General features: G+C 38.8%; 1 protein-coding gene across 18 annotated transcripts in view; it reads left to right on the forward strand.

Moving 5' to 3' along the window:
* Nucleotides 1-19,419, forward strand: part of LOC135144269 (cell adhesion molecule Dscam1) — a 79,411-nt gene that overhangs the window by 40,730 nt on the left and 19,262 nt on the right. For 6 of the 18 annotated variants that reach the window (XM_064076273.1, XM_064076258.1, XM_064076266.1 and 3 more), the window contains exons 5-8: nt 6,465-6,594; nt 7,036-7,298; nt 8,051-8,632; nt 8,680-8,841. In XM_064076273.1, coding sequence (XP_063932343.1) covers nt 6,465-6,594; nt 7,036-7,298; nt 8,051-8,632; nt 8,680-8,841 — 1,137 coding nt within the window. Of the gene's footprint in view, nt 1-1,084; nt 1,206-1,286; nt 1,411-1,472; nt 1,597-1,983; nt 2,111-2,334; nt 2,459-2,480; nt 2,605-2,969; nt 3,094-3,823; nt 3,948-3,985; nt 4,110-6,464; nt 6,595-7,035; nt 7,299-8,050; nt 8,633-8,679; nt 8,842-10,531; nt 10,820-14,153; nt 14,442-15,014; nt 15,303-19,419 lie in introns of all 18 variants that reach the window. The other 12 variants (XM_064076298.1, XM_064076369.1, XM_064076289.1 and 9 more) reach the window with 10 other exon arrangements.

Here is a 19,419-nt window from a genome sequence, read left to right on the forward strand (position 1 = left end):
TCCATCATTACACGCTCTGGAAAACGGGTTTCCTCTAACCATTGTCGGTCGTTCACAAAATTAGATCGAACTCTATTTTTAAACATCAAAAACACCTTTTTTCCAAACTAAAGCAGCATATGGTATTTTTAAAGAAAACTGATATCGTTCTTGGAAAAAATTCAGTGTACATCACGTAATAAATTCCTGGCATAACTAAACTGAATTTCCTGTTTGAATAGTTGTGTAAATATGTAGTAGCTTAATACGGAAAGCGTTTATGGCACTAATTAAAAATGTTTATATTGTTTAATTATTTTAATTGTTTGTATTCTTCGGGCGCATATTTGCAGAGCAGGATGTTGAGTTACGCATTTGTACCATTATTACAATGATGGAATTCAAGTGGTCAGCGAATCCAAGAATTTCGTTGTCTGCTGTCTAAATTACAATTGGTTAGGCTCCCGCGACGTTATGGTTCGTTTTCGTAATGATCATAGGCGTACCCTGACGTGTATCATCCCTCTCTCATAAATTACTAAATTAATTCACTGAAAGCCTGACAGCAGACAACGAAATAATATACTTAACTATACGTGATTTTATAGAGGAAAATTGTTCTGGGAATTTCTTTTTAAGAAGAGTCGCTTTTCCCGGAGGAATTTTCGCCTACAATTAGTGACTTCTGTGACTTGTAATTTTATTATGCTACATTCAACTGTGTCGCAGAATTTACTAACACTTTAATTTCATTACATGACTTTGGTGAAGCATTGATCAATTCTTCATCATCGTTGTTGAATAAATTTACCTGAATGTTGGGATAGGGTACCCTTGCTTCACAAACGGGCACTTTCAAAATTTAAAAAAAATTACAATGTTAAAGACAACAGTACCTGTCCTTTTATCCACAAATCCTAGTCTTCTCGTTCCCGCAAACCTATCTGTCGAGGTTCTCACAGGTTTGTACTTTTTCGTTAGATTGTTTTGGGTACCCTGGCCCTTGATCCATTTTAGAGGTAATTTTTGTGCAAGGTAAGTTTAAATCGTGGTGTCCATTGGCAGAAATTGTAAATATTCTTGGTAAGGTTTTGGTTTATTTTAGAACCTGTTGGAAGCGTTATTCCAAAATTTCCATTGGAAACTAGAAAGGAGTACATATATTCACGAAACGATAGTCTTAATTTGTTGTGTCCGGCCCAAGGCTACCCTGTACCTCTTACAAGGTATATTACTTGAACATTCTTATTCCAACATCGGGTATTGTTTTTTGAACTTTTTATTTATTGGTGTTTGTTTTGTATCAGAACCGATCGGAAGCGTGTTGCCTAAGTTTCCCACAACCGATACTTCTCGAGCTTTCAAAGGCCACTTAGAAGAAAGCCTTACCCTTCTTTGTCCCGCTCAAGCTTTTCCAGTACCTAGATACAGGTAATTTTGGTTTTGAAACTGCCCATTTAATCCAGCCGTTGTTAAAATATTTTTCCCAATAGAACCAGTCGGAAGCGTGTTACCTAAATTCCCAGCAACCGACAATTTGCGAGGTTTCGTGTCGAAGAGTAACTCGGCACTTACGTTACTGTGTCCTGCGCAAGCGTTCCCTGTCCCTCTATACAGGTAATACTTCTAATTCTATGTTCTTGTCCAGAACCTGTGGGAAGCGTAAGACCTAACATACCGAAATTTCCCACTGTCGATAAGTACATGAGCGGTAACACTTTTGCGATTCTGTGTCCTGCGCAAGCATTTCCGGCGCCGCTTTACAGGTAATAGATGCAAGGATGCTTATTTTGTTGAAGCAACGGTACCTTTCTCATTTTTACGAATTTTGCAGAACCCGTCGGAAGCGTAACCCCCAAACTAACGTCCGGCGATCAGTCGAGAACCGTCTCTGACAGATTCGGGACAAATTTGACTCTCTTGTGCCCTTTCCAAGCGTCTCCTTTACCCAGATTCAGGTAATTTTTCAAACTTTGTTCTATTTGTTTTTCTTGTCGTCGGTAGAACCCGTCGGAAGTGTAGCACCGCGGTTGACTGCTGGCACTTCGAAAATCCAGACCGTGGAAACTTCAATTAGCGATAGTTCGACCTTATTGTGTCCGGCACAGAGTTTCCCTGTTCCCAGCTACAGGTACTTAATCGTTCAATAAACTTTATCCTAAACATTCGTCAGGTCAGTGGTTTCATTATTGATTGTTTTGTAGAACCTGTTGGTAGTGTTAAGCCGAAATTTCCGACAATGGATAAGAGTCACGCATTCGAAAGCCTACACGGGAATAGCGTGACACTATTGTGCCCAGCGCAAGCATACCCTGTCCCATCTATAAGGTACTAAATAATTCATTCTCAACGCAGAACCCATCAGTAGTACATTACCTAAAGTATCGTCCCATTCAAAGTACGACGTGATCGCTTACAACGAGAATTCGTCTTTGGCCGTTGTCTGTCCCGCGCAAGGGTATCCCGTCCCGTTTTTTAGGTTAGTATTTTGTTGTTTGTAGAACCTGTGGGTACACGCGCTCCGAAGTTTCTCACAAACATCAAATTAATTTCGTTCGATGAGTTCAAAGGCAACGATTTAGCCATGCTTTGTCAAGCACAGGGTTATCCCACACCCGCTTTTAGGTAAATGTTTTAGTCATTTGTTTTTTCGAATTTAGAACCTATTGGGTTGAGAGGTCCGAGTTTCCTCTCTGACGTTAAAGGAATCACCATTCAGAAAGTGTCAGGACATAGTCTTACTTTATTGTGTCAAGCGCAGGGGTTTCCTACGCCGACATTCAGGTATTTACAAATTTTTAATGGTTTGTTATTAATTCAGAGCCCGTGGGAAGTCGCGCGCCTAAATTATTAGCTGATTCGAAACTGAAATACGTCGAAAGAGAGGTCAATTCGGAAATACCGCTGTTTTGTCAAGCGCAAGGATTCCCTGTACCCTCATTCAGGTGACTTTTCACGTATTACTGTTTTTGTTATTGTGTTATTGTTAGAACCTATTGGAACTAAGGCTCCGGCGTTTTCTAACGATCTTAAAATAATGGGTTATCAACGAGAAGCAGGACACAGTTTCGCTTTGTTGTGCCCGGCTCAAGCCTTCCCTTTCCCCTCATTCAGGTATTTTTACTGATTTGAAGTAGTGTTGTGTGTTATGGGACAAATTTTCTATTCATAGAACCAATTGGAACTAAAGCTCCAGCTTTTTCCAATGATGTACAGATGATAGGTTACCGACGCGAGTCAGACCACAGTTTGGCTCTATTGTGCCCAGCTCAAGCTTTTCCTTTCCCTTCATTCAGGTACTATTTTACTGACGCTTTTTTATTTCGCGCAGAACCCGTTGGTCTCAAAGCTCCATCTTTTTCGTCGCTGTCAAAAATTTTCTCTTATGATGTACACGAAGGAAAAGGTTTTGTGCTTTTGTGTCCAGCGCAAGCTCAACCAGTTCCAATGTTCAGGTATTGTTGCTACTGTTTTGTTTTTATCGAAACATGTTGTCATTTTTGTTGTGGATAGAACCAATTGGTCTTAAGCCGCCATCTTTTTCGTCTTTATCGAAAAGTTTTACTTACGTGGTACATCAAGGAGTAGGTTTTGTGCTCCTGTGCCCGGCACAAGCCCTCCCGGTTCCAATGTTCAGGTACTGTACACACACCAATAGTAATTTTGTCTTTTATGCCCAGAACCCATCGGGTTTAAACCGCCCACTTTCCCGAATGATGCTACAAGCACATCCTATACACGCAATGTTAACCAAAGTTTTGGCTTATTATGTCAAGCTCAAGCCTATCCTATACCGATTTTCAGGTAAGTTTGAAGCTGTTTCTAACGTTATATCCATGTTTAGAACCAGTCGCTTCAAAACCCCCTACATTTTCTTCGGATTCAAAAAGTTTTACATTTGAAAGACGTCAAAGCCAAAGTTTTGCTCTGCTTTGTCCAGCTCAGGCCCAACCTATTCCACTATTCAGGTACGTTAAATCAAAATCTGACTAAATTTTGTAAATAGAACCAATAGGGTCCAAAGCACCGTCGTTCTCTAACGATGCTGTCAGCTCGACGTATATTAGAGCAGTCGGTCAAGGTTTTGGTTTACTATGTCAAGCGCAAGGATATCCAGCTCCCTTATTCAGGTACACAAATTAAGTTTCTATTTTTCGTTTGAAATAGAACCACAAACCAGCGTCGCACCTACCGCAAAAGACAAGTCCATCTCTGGTCTTAAAAACTTTTCTCCAGCTGGGCAAACGGTGCCTCTTCTGTGCGCAGCACAAGGTTTTCCTGCTCCCATCTACAGGTAATTGTCTGCACGTTTAGCAAGGGTACCTTTTGTTTTTCCCCATGTGCTAATCCCGAGTGGACGTTCTAGAACCCACTGGCAAAATTGCTCCGAAAGTTCCCGGCGAAAAATACGAAGGAGGAAAAATTTTGATCAGTCCTCAAAATAGTACAGTTTTTCTCAGATGCGATGTAGTGGGTTACCCTGTTCCTTTGTACAGGTAAATTTTTATTACCTGTTATTTACTTTTCGTTTTTCAGAACCTACAAATAACATAGCTCCTAAAGCTATAGATAAGAAAATCGGTTTTACTTTAGTCTCGAATGATGTGAATAGCACAGTTTTTCTGATGTGTCCAGTTGTTGCCTTTCCGGTACCTTTGATTAGGTACTTGAGATGTTTTTTTAGCATGTAGCATGATTATTTTTAGTGTTAGGAGATGTTATGAAAATTATGTGCTTGTGGTAAACGAAGCAATATTTTAGAACCTACTAACAATGTCCCTCCGAAAAAGGATTTTGGTAGATTTGAGGGTCATCAGATTGATGTTCAAAATTCGGAAACGGCTTGGTTAACGTGTCAAGTGACAGGATATCCTGTTCCTCGATACGTGTAAGTTTCGTAACCTTTACAACTTTCTTTTTATTTGATTGCCGATCATTTTTGCTTGTACTTAAGGGTATCCTATCTCCTCTATCTTACTCATTCCGATGCTCATTAATACCTCCATTTATAGAACCTACGAGTAAAATTGCTCCCAAAGTTCCCGGAAAGAAATACGAAGGAGGTGTTATATTTATCCATCCTCAGAACAAAACAGCCTTTCTTACTTGTGACGTAGTGGGGTACCCAGTTCCTCTCTACAGGTAAAATTACATACCAATACATTTTACAGAACCAACGAATAACATAGCCCCAAAAGCTTTAGACAAGAAATTTGGTTTCACATTGGTGTCAGAAAACATCACCGAAACGATTTTTTTGATGTGTCCGGTTGTGGCATTCCCTGTACCATTATTTAGGTACTTTAATTTTGTTTTTCGCATGCAGTAAACACTGTTCTTTGAACCGTTACAGAACCTACAAATAATGTCCCTCCCAAGAAGGTCGGAGCCGAATTCGGCTTTCGTGTCCTAAATGTTGTGAATAATAGCGATGCATGGTTAATTTGTCAAGTCAGCGGTTATCCGGTACCACGTTTTATGTAAGTTTTTTCGTTTCTTGGTACTCCCTATACCATCATTTAGGTAGTTTTGGTTTTCGTTCAAACGTGAATAAATGTATGGCCCTTTGCAGAACCTACAAATAATGTTCCTCCCAAGAAAGTGGGGGCTGAATTTGGAGGTTGGCGGGTTTTAAATGTTCCCAACGGTGGTGTTGCATGGTTAACTTGCCAAGTCAGCGGTTATCCAGCACCGCGTTTTATGTAAGTTGTAATTCCGTCCAAAAATTTTGAAAGTGCTAGTATTAGTCTCTGGTATCCCGTTCATTTTTTGAATGATATTCCAGAACCTACAAATAATGTTCCTCCTAAAAAGGATCTCGTACGATTTGAAGGCCATCAGATTGTAAATGTTGCGAACCTTAGTACCGCGTGGTTAACTTGTCAAGTGACCGGTTACCCTGTCCCGAGATATATGTAAGTAACTGTGTTCAGCTTTTGACGTTAACCAAATTTTCACCGTCATTTTTTGGTTCCCTATCTTCTAGAACCCACAAATAACGTACCGCCAAAAAGGGACGGTGAAAAATTTGAAGGGTGGAAAGTTCTTCTAGTCAAACAAAACAACACCGCTTGGTTAACGTGCCAAGTTACTGGTTACCCCGTCCCTAGATACATGTAAGTACTTAGGTCAGTCATAGTCGGCCTCTAGGAAAGGTAAGTGCATTGCATGAACCAGCATAGGATTCTGCATTGTTTAGTTTAAAAGTTTGATTGCTTTTTCCTATCACGATTCGCTTGTTACACGCCTACAAATCACCAGAATCCTAATTGCTGGTTCTTTTCAGAACCCACTAATAATTTACCACCAAAACTTGTGGGTGAGAAAACTCCATGGAAGATCACATCTTTCCCCGAAAATAGCGATGGTGTAATTTTGTGTCCAGTCGTTGGTTTTCCGTATCCGGTATTTAAGTAAGTTTGATGTACCCATAGTTTAGAACAGTTCCCCCACCCCTTTACATTTCTAAACAAACTTTTCCATAGAACCGACGAACAACGTACCTCCGAAAGCGTCCGGTCGGAAAATCGATGGTAGCATAGTCTTCGACGTACCTCTGACTCAAGATATCATAATAACTTGTGAAGTTTCTGGTTTTCCTATCCCCAAATTCAGGTACTGACTCTTACGTCTCGTTTTTCTTATAGAACCTACTGGTCTCACCGCTCCTACCCTATCAGGAGACGGTTTAAATAAGAAACTCGCTCATAGTTCACACCACATCGCTCTTCTATGCGATGCACAGTCGTACCCTGCACCGATAAAAAGGTACTGTTGAACAAATAACAAAGGGTTCCGACAGTCAGGTACCGTTTCTTCTACTTTTCTTCATTTTGCAGAACCGACGGGATTTGTTAGACCCCAACTCGTTTCCCGAACGATTGATATAAGGGTATCAAAATTAAACGAAACGGCTGTGGCTTTCTGCCCTGCTCAGTCTTTCCCCGTTCCATTATTTAGGTAAAATCCTTACCAGTTAGTAGATGCTTCTGGGTTTTTGTTGTTTTGCCTTATTTTAGTTTTTTTTGTTACTATGGTCCTTCTCTGTTGTTACAGGTGGTACAAATTCGTCGAAGGCACCACTCGCAAGCAAGCTGTAACTCTCAACGACAGGGTCAAACAAGTCGCCGGAACACTCATCATTCGTGAAGCACGCGTAGAAGACTCCGGAAAGTACCTATGTGTTGTAAACAACTCCGTTGGAGGTGAAAGCGTCGAAACTGTTTTAACCGTCACGGCTCCCCTGAAAGCTAAAATCGAACCCCAAGTCCAGACTATCGATTTTGGAAGACCTGCAGTTTTCACTTGCAACTTTGAAGGTTGGTTATTGGACACCAGACCCCTCTATTAATTACAGTAAATCTGATTAATTTCGGGTGATTTTTTTTATTTCTGTTCTAATTACCCATGACGCGGGGAAACTAAAGCAGAAATTTAAAAAATCGCCCGGTACAATATATCACAAGAAAGAAATACATAAATCGATACAAACATTTTGTCTACGCATTGTGGAAGATCATTCATGTTAAAATTTCATTTTAAAGGGAGATACCGTAAGGTTGTTCAGGGACACTAAAAATTTCAATAACGCCATTATGTGTATTCACAATTCGTGACATCGTCGCCAGTGGTGAAAAGAATCCATAGTTGGTCATGTGGAGCTTGGTGCGAAAAACCGGATTGCTTTGTAACATTCTTGTGGGTCAATTAATACAAATAAACCTAAAAATTCAGAACGGTCAATATTACCATTAAATAACTTTTTCATAAAAACTAAATCAGCTTTCGTTCTACATGTTTGGAAAGAAACTAAACTTCAAATATCACTAATTTGTTGGTATATTCATTATTGTTAAAACCCATTTTCCGATTAGAATTTTTTCAGTCGTTCTGATATAAGTAGTAATATTGTGGTGACCATACTTTGCTTACATATTCAATAATCGAAGGAACTGTAGTTTAGTGGAGATAATGCGAACAAATTTATTTAATATAAAGTAGAAGAGGATCCATAATGTTTTCTTGCGAAACCCCACAATTAACTAAACCAATATTGGTTTCTGTCCACCAGGAAACCCAATCAAGACAATCAGCTGGTTGAAAGATGGCCACCCAATCGACCACACCGACGCCGTTCTCCGTATCGAATCAGTACGCAAGGAAGACAAAGGCATGTACCAGTGCTTCATCCGGAACGACCAAGAAAACGCCGAAGCCACCGCCGAACTGAAACTAGGAGGACGTTTCGAGCCCCCACAGATCCGACACGCTTTCAACGAAGAAACCGTTCAGCCCGGCAATTCCGTTTTCATGAAGTGCATCGCTTCGGGTAATCCCACTCCTGAAATTACCTGGGAACTCTACGGACGGCGATTAACCAACAACGAGAGAAACCAGATTGGACAATACGTAACCGTGAACGGAGACGTCGTATCGCATCTCAACATCAGCGCCATTCACACCAACGACGGAGGACTTTACAGGTGCGTCGCCAGCAGCAAAGTGGGATCAGCTGATCACTCCGCCAGGATTAACGTCTACGGTTTGCCCTTCGTACGTTCTATGGAAAAACAAGCGATTGTAGCTGGCGGAACTTTGATTGTGCATTGTCCATTCGCTGGGCATCCGGTCGAAACTGTTGTCTGGGAGAGAGGTGGGTCGGAGGACTTTTAGGGTTTTTGAGTAATGTATGTGTTGTAGACGGAAGGTTGTTACCTATCAACAGGAAGCAGAAGGTTTTCCCTAATGGTACTCTTATTATCGAGAATGTCGAACGCGCCTCTGACCAAGCTACTTATGATTGCGTCGCAAAGAACTCACAAGGATACAGCGCTAGGAGTTCCTTGGAAGTGCAAGTGATGGGTGAGTAGGTTTTGGTTTTTTAGTTACCTACTGCCACATGTTGTAGGAACGGTATAGGATTAATGCGTGTAAACGTTTAACTTAATGTGTGGAATTATGACAGGGTGTATAATAAAAATAGCACGCCTTCGCATAACTGGGAATTAAATTAATCCCAATAAACAGTTCATAAAATATTTTCATGATGAGAGTGAGACACGTCTGTTGTTTGAATTAAGTTCAGAAACAATGCTTTTTGGTAATGAAGATAAAGAGAATACAATCAATGCCATTATAAAAGCTATAGAGGTTATAGAAATTAATTAATAAAAAAAATTATGCACTATGATATGACTTATTCGCAATGCATACACGCATGCGTAGTTAAATGCGAAGTTATCGTCTTTGGCTTATTGATTTCGAGTCTCTAAGGTATGGTGTGTGGTTAATAGTTAAAACTAACACGTAGAACGACTTTTTATTTTATTTTAACCCTGACGTGAGCACCTTGTAAAGTTCCCGCAGAATCATAGAAGGCGAATAATACAATGAGAATGTGAACATACACATAAAAAATATACGTGACATAATAAAAAAATCTTATTTGGCTCTGGATAGTGTATTTAGTACCATACAACCGAAAAAGTGGTCTAGTAAACCACTAAATTTATTTTGTTTTTGTTTTTAAAATAACTATGTTGGTATCGTAGTTCCTTGACACTTTATTTGACTGTTAAGTGACCGTAAATGTCAAATTAATTAACAGAAAGAAGGAACACGTTTCGTTACCAACTTATTTTTTTAACATTAAATTTCCAAGGTTGTTAACGACGTTTTTTTCTCGATCGTATGATATTTCGTAATATTAAAAAATTAATAAATGTTGTCAAAATATAAGCGCATTAAGTCAGTAAGAAATTTATAAAATTAATATTCGAGTAGCACTATATAACCTTTGCTTTTGTCAATAATGACATCAACCTTTTCTTTTCAATTAGATACTATATATGTAGTATGTTTTTAAGTGCATTATATGAACTGTTAATGACTCATTCATTTGGATTAATGTTTTAAAAAATGTTAAATAGCGGCGTCTTAGTTTACGTTTTCCATTTTGATTCCATTCCATTATTTGAAAAAATAAAAGTCTGAAATTTGGATTGATAAATTGAGACATAAAACGATGTAAAATTAATATAGTTTTAGCGGTGTATCACGTTCGGTTGTTTCGGAAATGATATTAAGTGTTTTTTTCAAAAATATGGTTTTGATACGTCTTTTTGTTTTTCAGTGATTACACCGATATGAATTTATATGATATATATAAATAAGCATTTTTATAAAGAAATAGTAAGAGCGATGGTATGTTGTGCGTACTATATAGGGTTTTGCGGTTTGTGGCAGTAGGAGAGTATTATGTTACGTGATGTTGTGTGTTACTACTTGTCGACGCTTGACTAAATTTACAGTCTCATCGGATGAATTTTGTCGTTTTCACTTGACCAGCAGCGCGTATATATTATTAAGTAGTTGTATTTCTTTCAGAGCGTAGGGTTCCAGCGTAAGGTAAGACGTGAGTGTAGATTCATGCTTTTATTCCAGCTAAAATCACCATTTGTAACAAACTCATTTTTGGTATTGTTCATTTTGTTGTATACATTTCACAGAAGAGGCCCATGTGTTATTTTGTCCCGTTGAATTTTTTTTACAGTGGCACCTATTATAAGTCCTTTTCAGTTCGATGGTCCATTAAATGCCGGCGACACCGCCGTTCTGACGTGTTACGTTCCCAAAGGCGATCGTCCCCTTAAAATCAAATGGTTTTTTAATGGCAGACACATTACACATCATACTCGAGGAATTTCTATCTCTTCATTCGGCAGTCAAGCCAGTATTCTTAATATTAATTCAGTCGAGTCTCACCACAAAGGCGAATACGCCTGTGTCGTTACAAACGCGGCTGGGAAATCCAAATACGTTGCCTTTCTAGATGTTAATGGTACAGTTTGCTAGTCTTAGTTTTGATTTTAATTTTTGTAAGTCGAACCTTGTGTATTTACCTATACCAAAAAATCTTCAGTATCTCCTCAAATTTTCCCGTTCACGTTCGGGGATGAACCGATCAATTCCGGAGAAACCGTCTCGGTGCAGTGCACGGTACTCAAAGGAGACTCCCCTCTGAATCTCACTTGGAGCCTCAACGAACGTCCAATAGGAGAGAACGAAGGAGTCGTTGTCATGAAGATGAAAAGGTTTAGTACTCTCAATGTAGATTCAGTACAAGCAGTTCACTCGGGAAAATACACATGCACTGCTACCAATCTCGCCGGTTCAAATAGCCATTCGGCCTACTTAACCGTTAACGGTACTACACATCTGACTCAGCCTTTGTAACCCGATGCACAGCTTCCCTTTAACCAACAATTTTACAGTACCACCCCAGATTTTGCCGTTCGATTTTGGAGAAGGTCCGGTCAACGAAGGAGATACCGTCTCGATTCAGTGTACAGTTTCTAAAGGAGACAATCCATTGAATATCACGTGGACTTTAAATAATCGAACTGTTGACGAGTCTCATGGTATCATTATTAGTCATTTGAAACGTGTTAGCATATTAACGATTGACTCTGCACAAGCGGAACATGCAGGACGCTTCACTTGTTTAGCATCTAATCCTGCAGGAAGTAGTACTTTTTTCGCCGACTTGTATATAAATGGTGGGTTGAAGTTTGCTTATGTTTCTGTGTCCAGTTCCACCTCAAATTATCCCTTTCGATTTCGGTGAGGATTCCGTGAATGAAGGAGATGGTGTGTCGGTTCAGTGTACGGTGTCAAAGGGAGATTACCCTCTGAAAATCACGTGGTCGTTAAATGGAAGATCTGTGGAAAAAAATGAGGGAATTGTTATCAACAGAGTGTCTAAAAGAGTTAGTACCTTGAGCATCGATAACGTCCAAAGAAATCATGTAGGGAACTACACCTGTTTGGCGAGTAACCGAGCTGCTACAACAACTTTTGTAACCTCATTATTTATTAATGGTATTTCTAATTTACACATGTATATTTCTTGTACTTGTCCACCCTTATTATTATTATTTTTTATCACCAAATCAGTTCCACCTCAGATAGTACCCTTCGACTTTGGTGAAGAAAGTACAAACTCTGGAGACATGGCAACTGTGAATTGTGCCGTTTCTAAAGGAGATTTTCCTTTGAAAATACAATGGACCTTTAATGGGAAACCCATTCAAACTGTAGACGGAGTTACAGTTGGTCAAATGAGTAAAAGACTGAGTACTTTGAGCATAGACTCGGTTGAAGCCATGCACGCTGGAAACTATATGTGTACTGCCAAAAATAAAGCGGGGACGATCAGTCATTCGGCAGTTCTGAACGTTAATGGTACCTGTTGTAGATTCTAAGATCCCCTCTTTCTTGTAGTACTTTTATGTTCTTATTTTATTTATAGTTTCCCCACAAATTCATCCATTTGAATTCGGTGACGAATCTGTCAATTCCGGAGAGATGGCTATTGTCTATTGCGCTGTGATTAAAGGCGATCTACCAGTAAAAATTGCCTGGAGGCTCAATAGTCGACCTGTAGAAAATGTCGAGGGCATTAATATAATGCAAACCAAAAAACGAGTTAGTCAGTTGACTATCGACGACGTCCAAGCCCACCACGCCGGCGAATACACCTGCATAGCTTCTAACAAAGCTGGCAATACGAGTTTCTCGTCATACTTGCGCGTTAATGGTACCTTTACTTCTTTGTACTTTTGCGTTTGTTTTTTCCCAAACCTACGTCTTTCCGTTACTTTTAGTACCACCCCAGATCGTACCATTTGCTTTCGACGAAGAAACCACAAACTCTGGAGACATAGCAACTGTGAATTGCGCCGTTTCTAAAGGAGATATTCCTTTAAAAATAAGATGGAGTTTTAATGGAAAACCCATTCAAACTTTAGATGGAATTACAGTTGTTCAGATGAGTAAAAGATTGAATACTTTGAGTATAGATTCAGTCGAAGCCATGCACGCTGGAAAATATATATGTACTGTCGAAAACAAAGCGGGAACAAGCAGTCATTCAGCAGTTTTAAACGTCAATGGTACCTGTTCTAGATTCTAAAACACTTTTCTTTTTTCTAGTAGTTTTATATTTTTGTGTTCTTTATAGTTTCCCCACAAATCCATCCATTTGAATTTGGTGATGAGTCTATAAACTCTGGCGAAATGGCTCTTGTCACTTGTGCTGTAATCAAGGGCGATCTACCTATTAAAATTTCTTGGAAACTTAACGATAAGCCTGTGACTAGTATCGAAGGGATTAACGTCATGCAGACCAAAAAACGAGTTAGTCAGTTGACCATCGACGACGTTCAAGCCCACCACGCCGGCGAATACACCTGCATAGCGTCCAACAAAGCTGGAAATACGAGTTTCTCGTCATACTTGCGCGTTAATGGTGACCTTTACTTTTTTCTATATTTGAATTGTTTTTTCCCAAACCGTTACTTCCAGTACCACTCCAGATCGTACCATTTCCCGATAACGGAAACATGGTCACCACTCAGTGACCTTTATTTGCATCTTTACGTTTGTTTTTTCTCAAATCTTTATATTTCGGTTGCTTCCAGTACCACCTCAGATCGTACCATTTGCCTTTGGCGAAGTATCCGTAAATTACGGCGACATGGCCACCACTCAATGCGCCGTCACCAAAGGAGATTTCCCCATAACAATAACTTGGAAGTTGAATACACGGTTCGTAGACGATTTTCCGGGTGTCACTGTATCCCAAACCAACAAAAGAATAAGCACTTTGAGTATAGAGTCAGTTGATGCACAACACTCCGGGAACTATACCTGCATCGCTGTAAATAAAGCTGGATCTGTCAGTCATTCCGCCGTTTTAAATGTGAACGGTACTTGGCTTGTGTAGTGTAGTGTTGCTTGCTTTGGTTTCCAGTCCCGCCCCAAATACATCCTTTCGATTTTGGAGACGAAGCCGTCAATTCGGGCGACGCTGTCGTCGCCACTTGTGCCGTTACTAAAGGTGATTTTCCTATTAAGATTCATTGGACACTCAACAATCAAGCACTTAGCGATTTCAGGACCATTAGTATTATGAATAATAAACGCGCTAGTCAGCTTACTATCGAATCAGTTGAACATCATCTTGCTGGAGAGTATAGATGTATTGCAGAGAATAGGGCTGGAACGGCCGAATTTGCCACGTATTTGAATGTCAATGGTACTTTTAATTGACGTGTTTGTGCATTATTTTTGTTTTATTTTTGTTGCATTGTCTGCATTGTTTTAACTTCCAGTTCCACCTCAAATTCACCCTTTCGATTTTGGGGAAGAAGCGGTCAATTCGGGTGATATAGTGATGGCAATTTGTTTAGTACCGAGAGGCGATTTGCCCATTGCTATACACTGGACGCTAAATAATAAACCCATTGGTCAATTCGATGGAGTTAGCGCTGTGAATACCAACACCAGAGCTAGTCAGTTAACTGTAGAGTCCGCGCAGGCGCATCATAGAGGAGAATACAAGTGTGTGGCAAAAAATAAAGCTGGCGTAACTGAATTCTCTGCGTTTTTGAATGTTAATGGTACTGTTACCATATGTTCGCCTACACTGTTCTACTATAACCCAACCAGTTACTTTATCCCTGTAAAGATTCGTCTTTAATAATTCCGTGTCGTTTTTTTTTTTTCTTTATTGTCTACGATGTATCATATTTCAGTACCACCTCAAATCAATCCATTTGATTTTGGACAAGAAACAGTTAATTCTGGTGATATAGTTATTGCCACGTGTATAATAACTAAAGGTGATTTCCCATTTAAAGTACATTGGATGTTAAATAATAAGCCGATTGGTCAGTTCGATGGTATAAGTATATCCAACACGAACAAAAGGGTTAGTCAACTTACAATAGAGTCGACGGAAGCCCACCACAGTGGACAGTACAAATGTGTCGCCGAAAACAAGGCCGGAGTTTCCGAATTTTCAACATTTTTGAATGTTAATGGTACTTCTTGACGTTTTAGCTTCTAAAAACCAACCTCACATAACCCTGATTTTACCCTTAAACCAGCTGTGATCAGATCTTTTACCTTGTGTTATGAATTATCAAGTGGATGGATTTTTATAGTCTTGATTGTTAAATTACGGTTTTCAGTACCACCTCAAATACATCAGTTTGACTTTGGAGAAGAAGCAATTAATTCTGGTGATACCGTAATGGCAACGTGTTTTGTGGCCAAGGGTGATTTACCTATTACAATTCGATGGAGTATCAATGATAAACCGATCGATAAATTAGACGGTGTTAGTACCATGAACGCAAATAAAAGGGCAAGCCAAATTACTATAGAATCTGTACAAAATTATCACATTGGAGAGTACAAGTGTTTAGCGGAAAACAAGGCTGGTGTTGCGGAATTTTCAACGTTTTTAAAAGTCAACGGTACTTCTATGTTTTAACAACTCAATTTTTAACTATACCTAATGCCTAAACCCTACAACATCCCCCCGATTGCTTACTAGATTAATCTATTCCAGTCTTTGTTGGGTTTTAGTTCTTATTTTGTCTTCTGTGATTGAAATTTTGGATTTTGGGTGATCGAACTAGTGCAAACTTAGTATACACTTGTATTTTATAGTACCGCCTCAAATTCATCAGTTTGATTTTGGAGAAGAAGCCATCAACTCAGGTGATGCTGTTATGGCCGTCTGTTTCGTAACGAAGGGTGATTTGCCCATCACAATTAAATGGATTTTCAATAACAAACCCATTGGTCAATTTGATGGTATTACTACTATCAACACGAATAAAAGGGGTAACCAAATTACTATCGATTCAGTACAGGACCACCACAGAGGAGAATATAAATGTGTCGCGAAAAACAAAGCCGGTGTTGCAGAATTTTCAGCATTTTTGAATGTTAATGGTACCATATTTACATTTTGCTTAAATTTTAAAAACCATTCCCATAAATCTCTTATTTACCCTTAACCCTTTCGATCAGTTTACCTTGTATGTGTTAGGAATTCTCACTGGATTTTTGGTCGGGATTTAAAGATTTTTATTTATTTTATCACTATATCATTTTTCAGTATCACCTCAAATACATCCATTTGATTTTGGGGAGGAAGCAAGTAATTCTGGTGATATAGTTATTGCCACGTGTGTAATAACTAAAGGTGATTTCCCACTTAAAGTTCATTGGATGTTAAATAATAAGCCCATTGGTCAGTTCGATGGTATAAGTATATCCAACACGAACAAAAGGGTTAGTCAACTTACAATAGAGTCGGCGGAAGCCCATCACAGTGGACAGTACAAATGTGTCGCCGAAAATAAGGCCGGAGTTACAGAATTTTCAACATTTTTGAATGTTAATGGTACTTTTTGACGTTTTAGCTTCTAAAAACCAACCTCACATAACCTTGATTTTACCCTTAAACTAGCTGTGATCAGATCTTTTACCTTGTGTTATGAATTATCATGTGGATTGATTTTTATAGTCTTCATTGTTAAATTACGGTTTTCAGTACCACCTCAAATACATCAGTTTGATTTTGGAGAAGAAGCAATTAATTCTGGTGACACCGTTATAGCAACGTGTTTTGTGGCCAAGGGTGATTTACCTGTTACAATTCGATGGAGTATAAATGATAAACCGATAAATGAATTAGACGGTGTTAGTACTATGAACACAAATAAAAAAGCAAGTCAAATTACTATAGAATCTGTACAAGATTATCACATAGGAAAATACAAGTGTTTAGCGGAAAACAAGGCTGGTGTTGCGGAATTTTCAACGTTTTTAAAAGTTAACGGTACCTCTATGTTTTAGCAACTCAATAATTTTTAGCTATACCTCATGCCTAAACCCTACAACATTCCCCCATTTAGTTTCTATTGGATTTTAGTTCTTACTTTGTCTTCTATGATTGAAACTTTCGGTTTTGAGTGGTCGTACTCGTGCAAACGTAGTATATACTTGTATTTTATAGTACCACCTCAAATTCATCAGTTCGATTTTGGAGAAGAAGCCATCAACTCGGGTGACGTTGTTATGGCTGTCTGTCTGGTAACGAAGGGTGATTTGCCCATCACTATTGAATGGACTTTCAATAACAAACCTATTGACCGTTTTGATGGTATTACTACTATTAGTACGAATAAACGGGGCAATCAAATTACCATCGAATCAGTACAGGACTATAACAGGGGAGAATATAAATGTATAGCGAAAAACAAAGCCGGTGTTGCAGAATTTTCAGCATTTTTGAATGTTAATGGTACTTTGGTTAAATTTTGCTTAAATTTTTAGAACAATTCCTATGAATTTCTCATTTACCCTTAACTCCTTTAATCAGCTTACCTTATGTGTGCTAGGAATTCTCATTGGATTTTTGGTCAAGGTGTCGAGGTTTTTGTTTATTTTATCACTATATCATTTTTCAGTTTCACCTCAAATACATCCATTTGATTTTGGGGAAGAAGCTAGTAATTCTGGTGATATAGTTATGGCAACGTGTTTAGTTACAAAGGGTGATTTACCGATTAAAATTCGTTGGACGATGAACAATAGGCCTGTCAATGAATTAGACGGTATTAGTACCATGAACACGAACAAAAGAGCAAACCAAATAACTATAGAGTCGGTACAACATCATCATAGAGGAGAATACAAATGCTTAGCTGAAAATAAAGCTGGGGTCGCGGAATTTTCAGCGTTTTTAAATGTTAATGGTATTGGTTTGATTTTTGTTTGCTTTCAAAAACAATCCTTTAGTCCACCTTATCCTCAAAAAGAATGAAGTACCATCTTTTACTGATTGTATTTGGTGCCATTTTTATCTACAGTATTCTCGTTTTAGAGTACCACATTTTTTTTAACGTTAACTCCTTTATCAGCTTTTACCAGGAAGTCTCATTGGGTTTTTGGTCCAAGGTTTCCAGAGTTTTATTTATTCTATCACTAAATCATTTTGCAGTACCACCTCAAATACACCCGTTTGATTTTGGGGAAGAGGCAAGTAATTCTGGTGATATAGTTATGGCTACGTGTTTGATTACAAAGGGTGATTTACCGGTTACAATGCGATGGACTTTGAACAATAAGCCTGTCAATGAATTAGATGGTATTAGTACCACGAACGCTAACAAAAGAGCGAACCAAATTACTATCGAATCAGTACAGGATCATCACAGAGGAGAATACAAATGTTTAGCAGAAAATAAGGCTGGTGTTGCGGAATTTTCAGCCATCTTAAATGTTAATGGTATTGGTTGGATTTTTATTTGTTTTCAAAAACAATCCTTGAACCTACCTTTTCCTTAGAATATTTATAAAACCATGTGTGACTTTTTGTCTTCTGTGCTAGTTTCATCCTCTCTGGACTTGGCGATTGTAGTTGGTGCCACTTTTACCCACAGTACTTTCGTTTTATAGTACCACCTCAGATCCATCCATTCGATTTTGGAGCAGAAGCCATCAATTCAGGCGACGTTGTCATGGCTAGTTGCTTGGTATCAAAAGGCGATTTACCCATCACAATTCAGTGGACTTTTAACAACAAACCTATAGACCACTTTGACGGTATTACTGCTATTAACACCAATAAAAGAGGCAGCCAAATTACCATTGAGTCTGCGCAGAACCACCACAGAGGAGAATACAAATGTCTTGCAAAAAACAAAGCCGGTGTTGCCGAATTTTCGACTTTTTTAAACGTTAACGGTATTTGCATTGCATTTTAACCGCTTTAACTCCCTTGATTTTTGTATTTTGAGTACAATAACCCTTGCAGTTCCGCCCCTGATTCATCCTTTTGACTTCGGTGATGAAGCCATCAATTCTGGTGACGTTATTATAGCCACATGCGCGGTTATTAAAGGAGATCTCCCCATTAAAATTTATTGGACGTTAAACAATCAACCCATTGACACTTTTGATGGTATCATTACAATGAACACCAACAAGAGAGCCAGTCAGCTTACTATAGAAGCGGTGCGAGCCCATCATTCTGGAGAATATAAATGTATCGCGGAGAATGGTTTTGGAAAAACTGAATTTAAGACTTATTTGAACGTAAATGGTATTTTATGCTTTATTTGTGTCTATTTTTAGTTTTTCTCTTTTTACACCTAGTCTTGTTTATCCTATAGTGCTTCCTCAAATTATGCCATTCGATTTTGGCGACGAACCTGTCAATTCTGGTGACATGACAACGGTGCAGTGTGCTGTCATCAAAGGTGATTTTCCTATAACGATCTCATGGGCTCTTAACAATCAATCGATTAGTGATATTTCTGGAGTAACCATTTCCCAAATCAACAAAAGAATTAGCAGCTTGAGTATAGAATCGGTTGAAGCAATACACACAGGGATGTTCACATGTACCGCTGTGAATAAAGCTGGATCTACTAGTTACTCAGCCGTTTTGAACGTTAACGGTACCTAAACACCTGTGTTATCTATTGTTTTTATGTAGTTTCTTTAGTAGTTTTTATTTTCCAGTCCCGCCTCAAATACATCCTTTCGACTTTGGCGACGAAGCTATCAATTCTG

This window comes from Zophobas morio, unplaced genomic scaffold, assembly GCF_036711695.1.
Source record: "Zophobas morio isolate AGI-343-1 ecotype UQ-CSIRO unplaced genomic scaffold, CSIRO_AGI_Zmor_V1 ptg000004l, whole genome shotgun sequence".
Lineage (NCBI taxonomy): Eukaryota > Metazoa > Arthropoda > Insecta > Coleoptera > Tenebrionidae > Zophobas > Zophobas morio.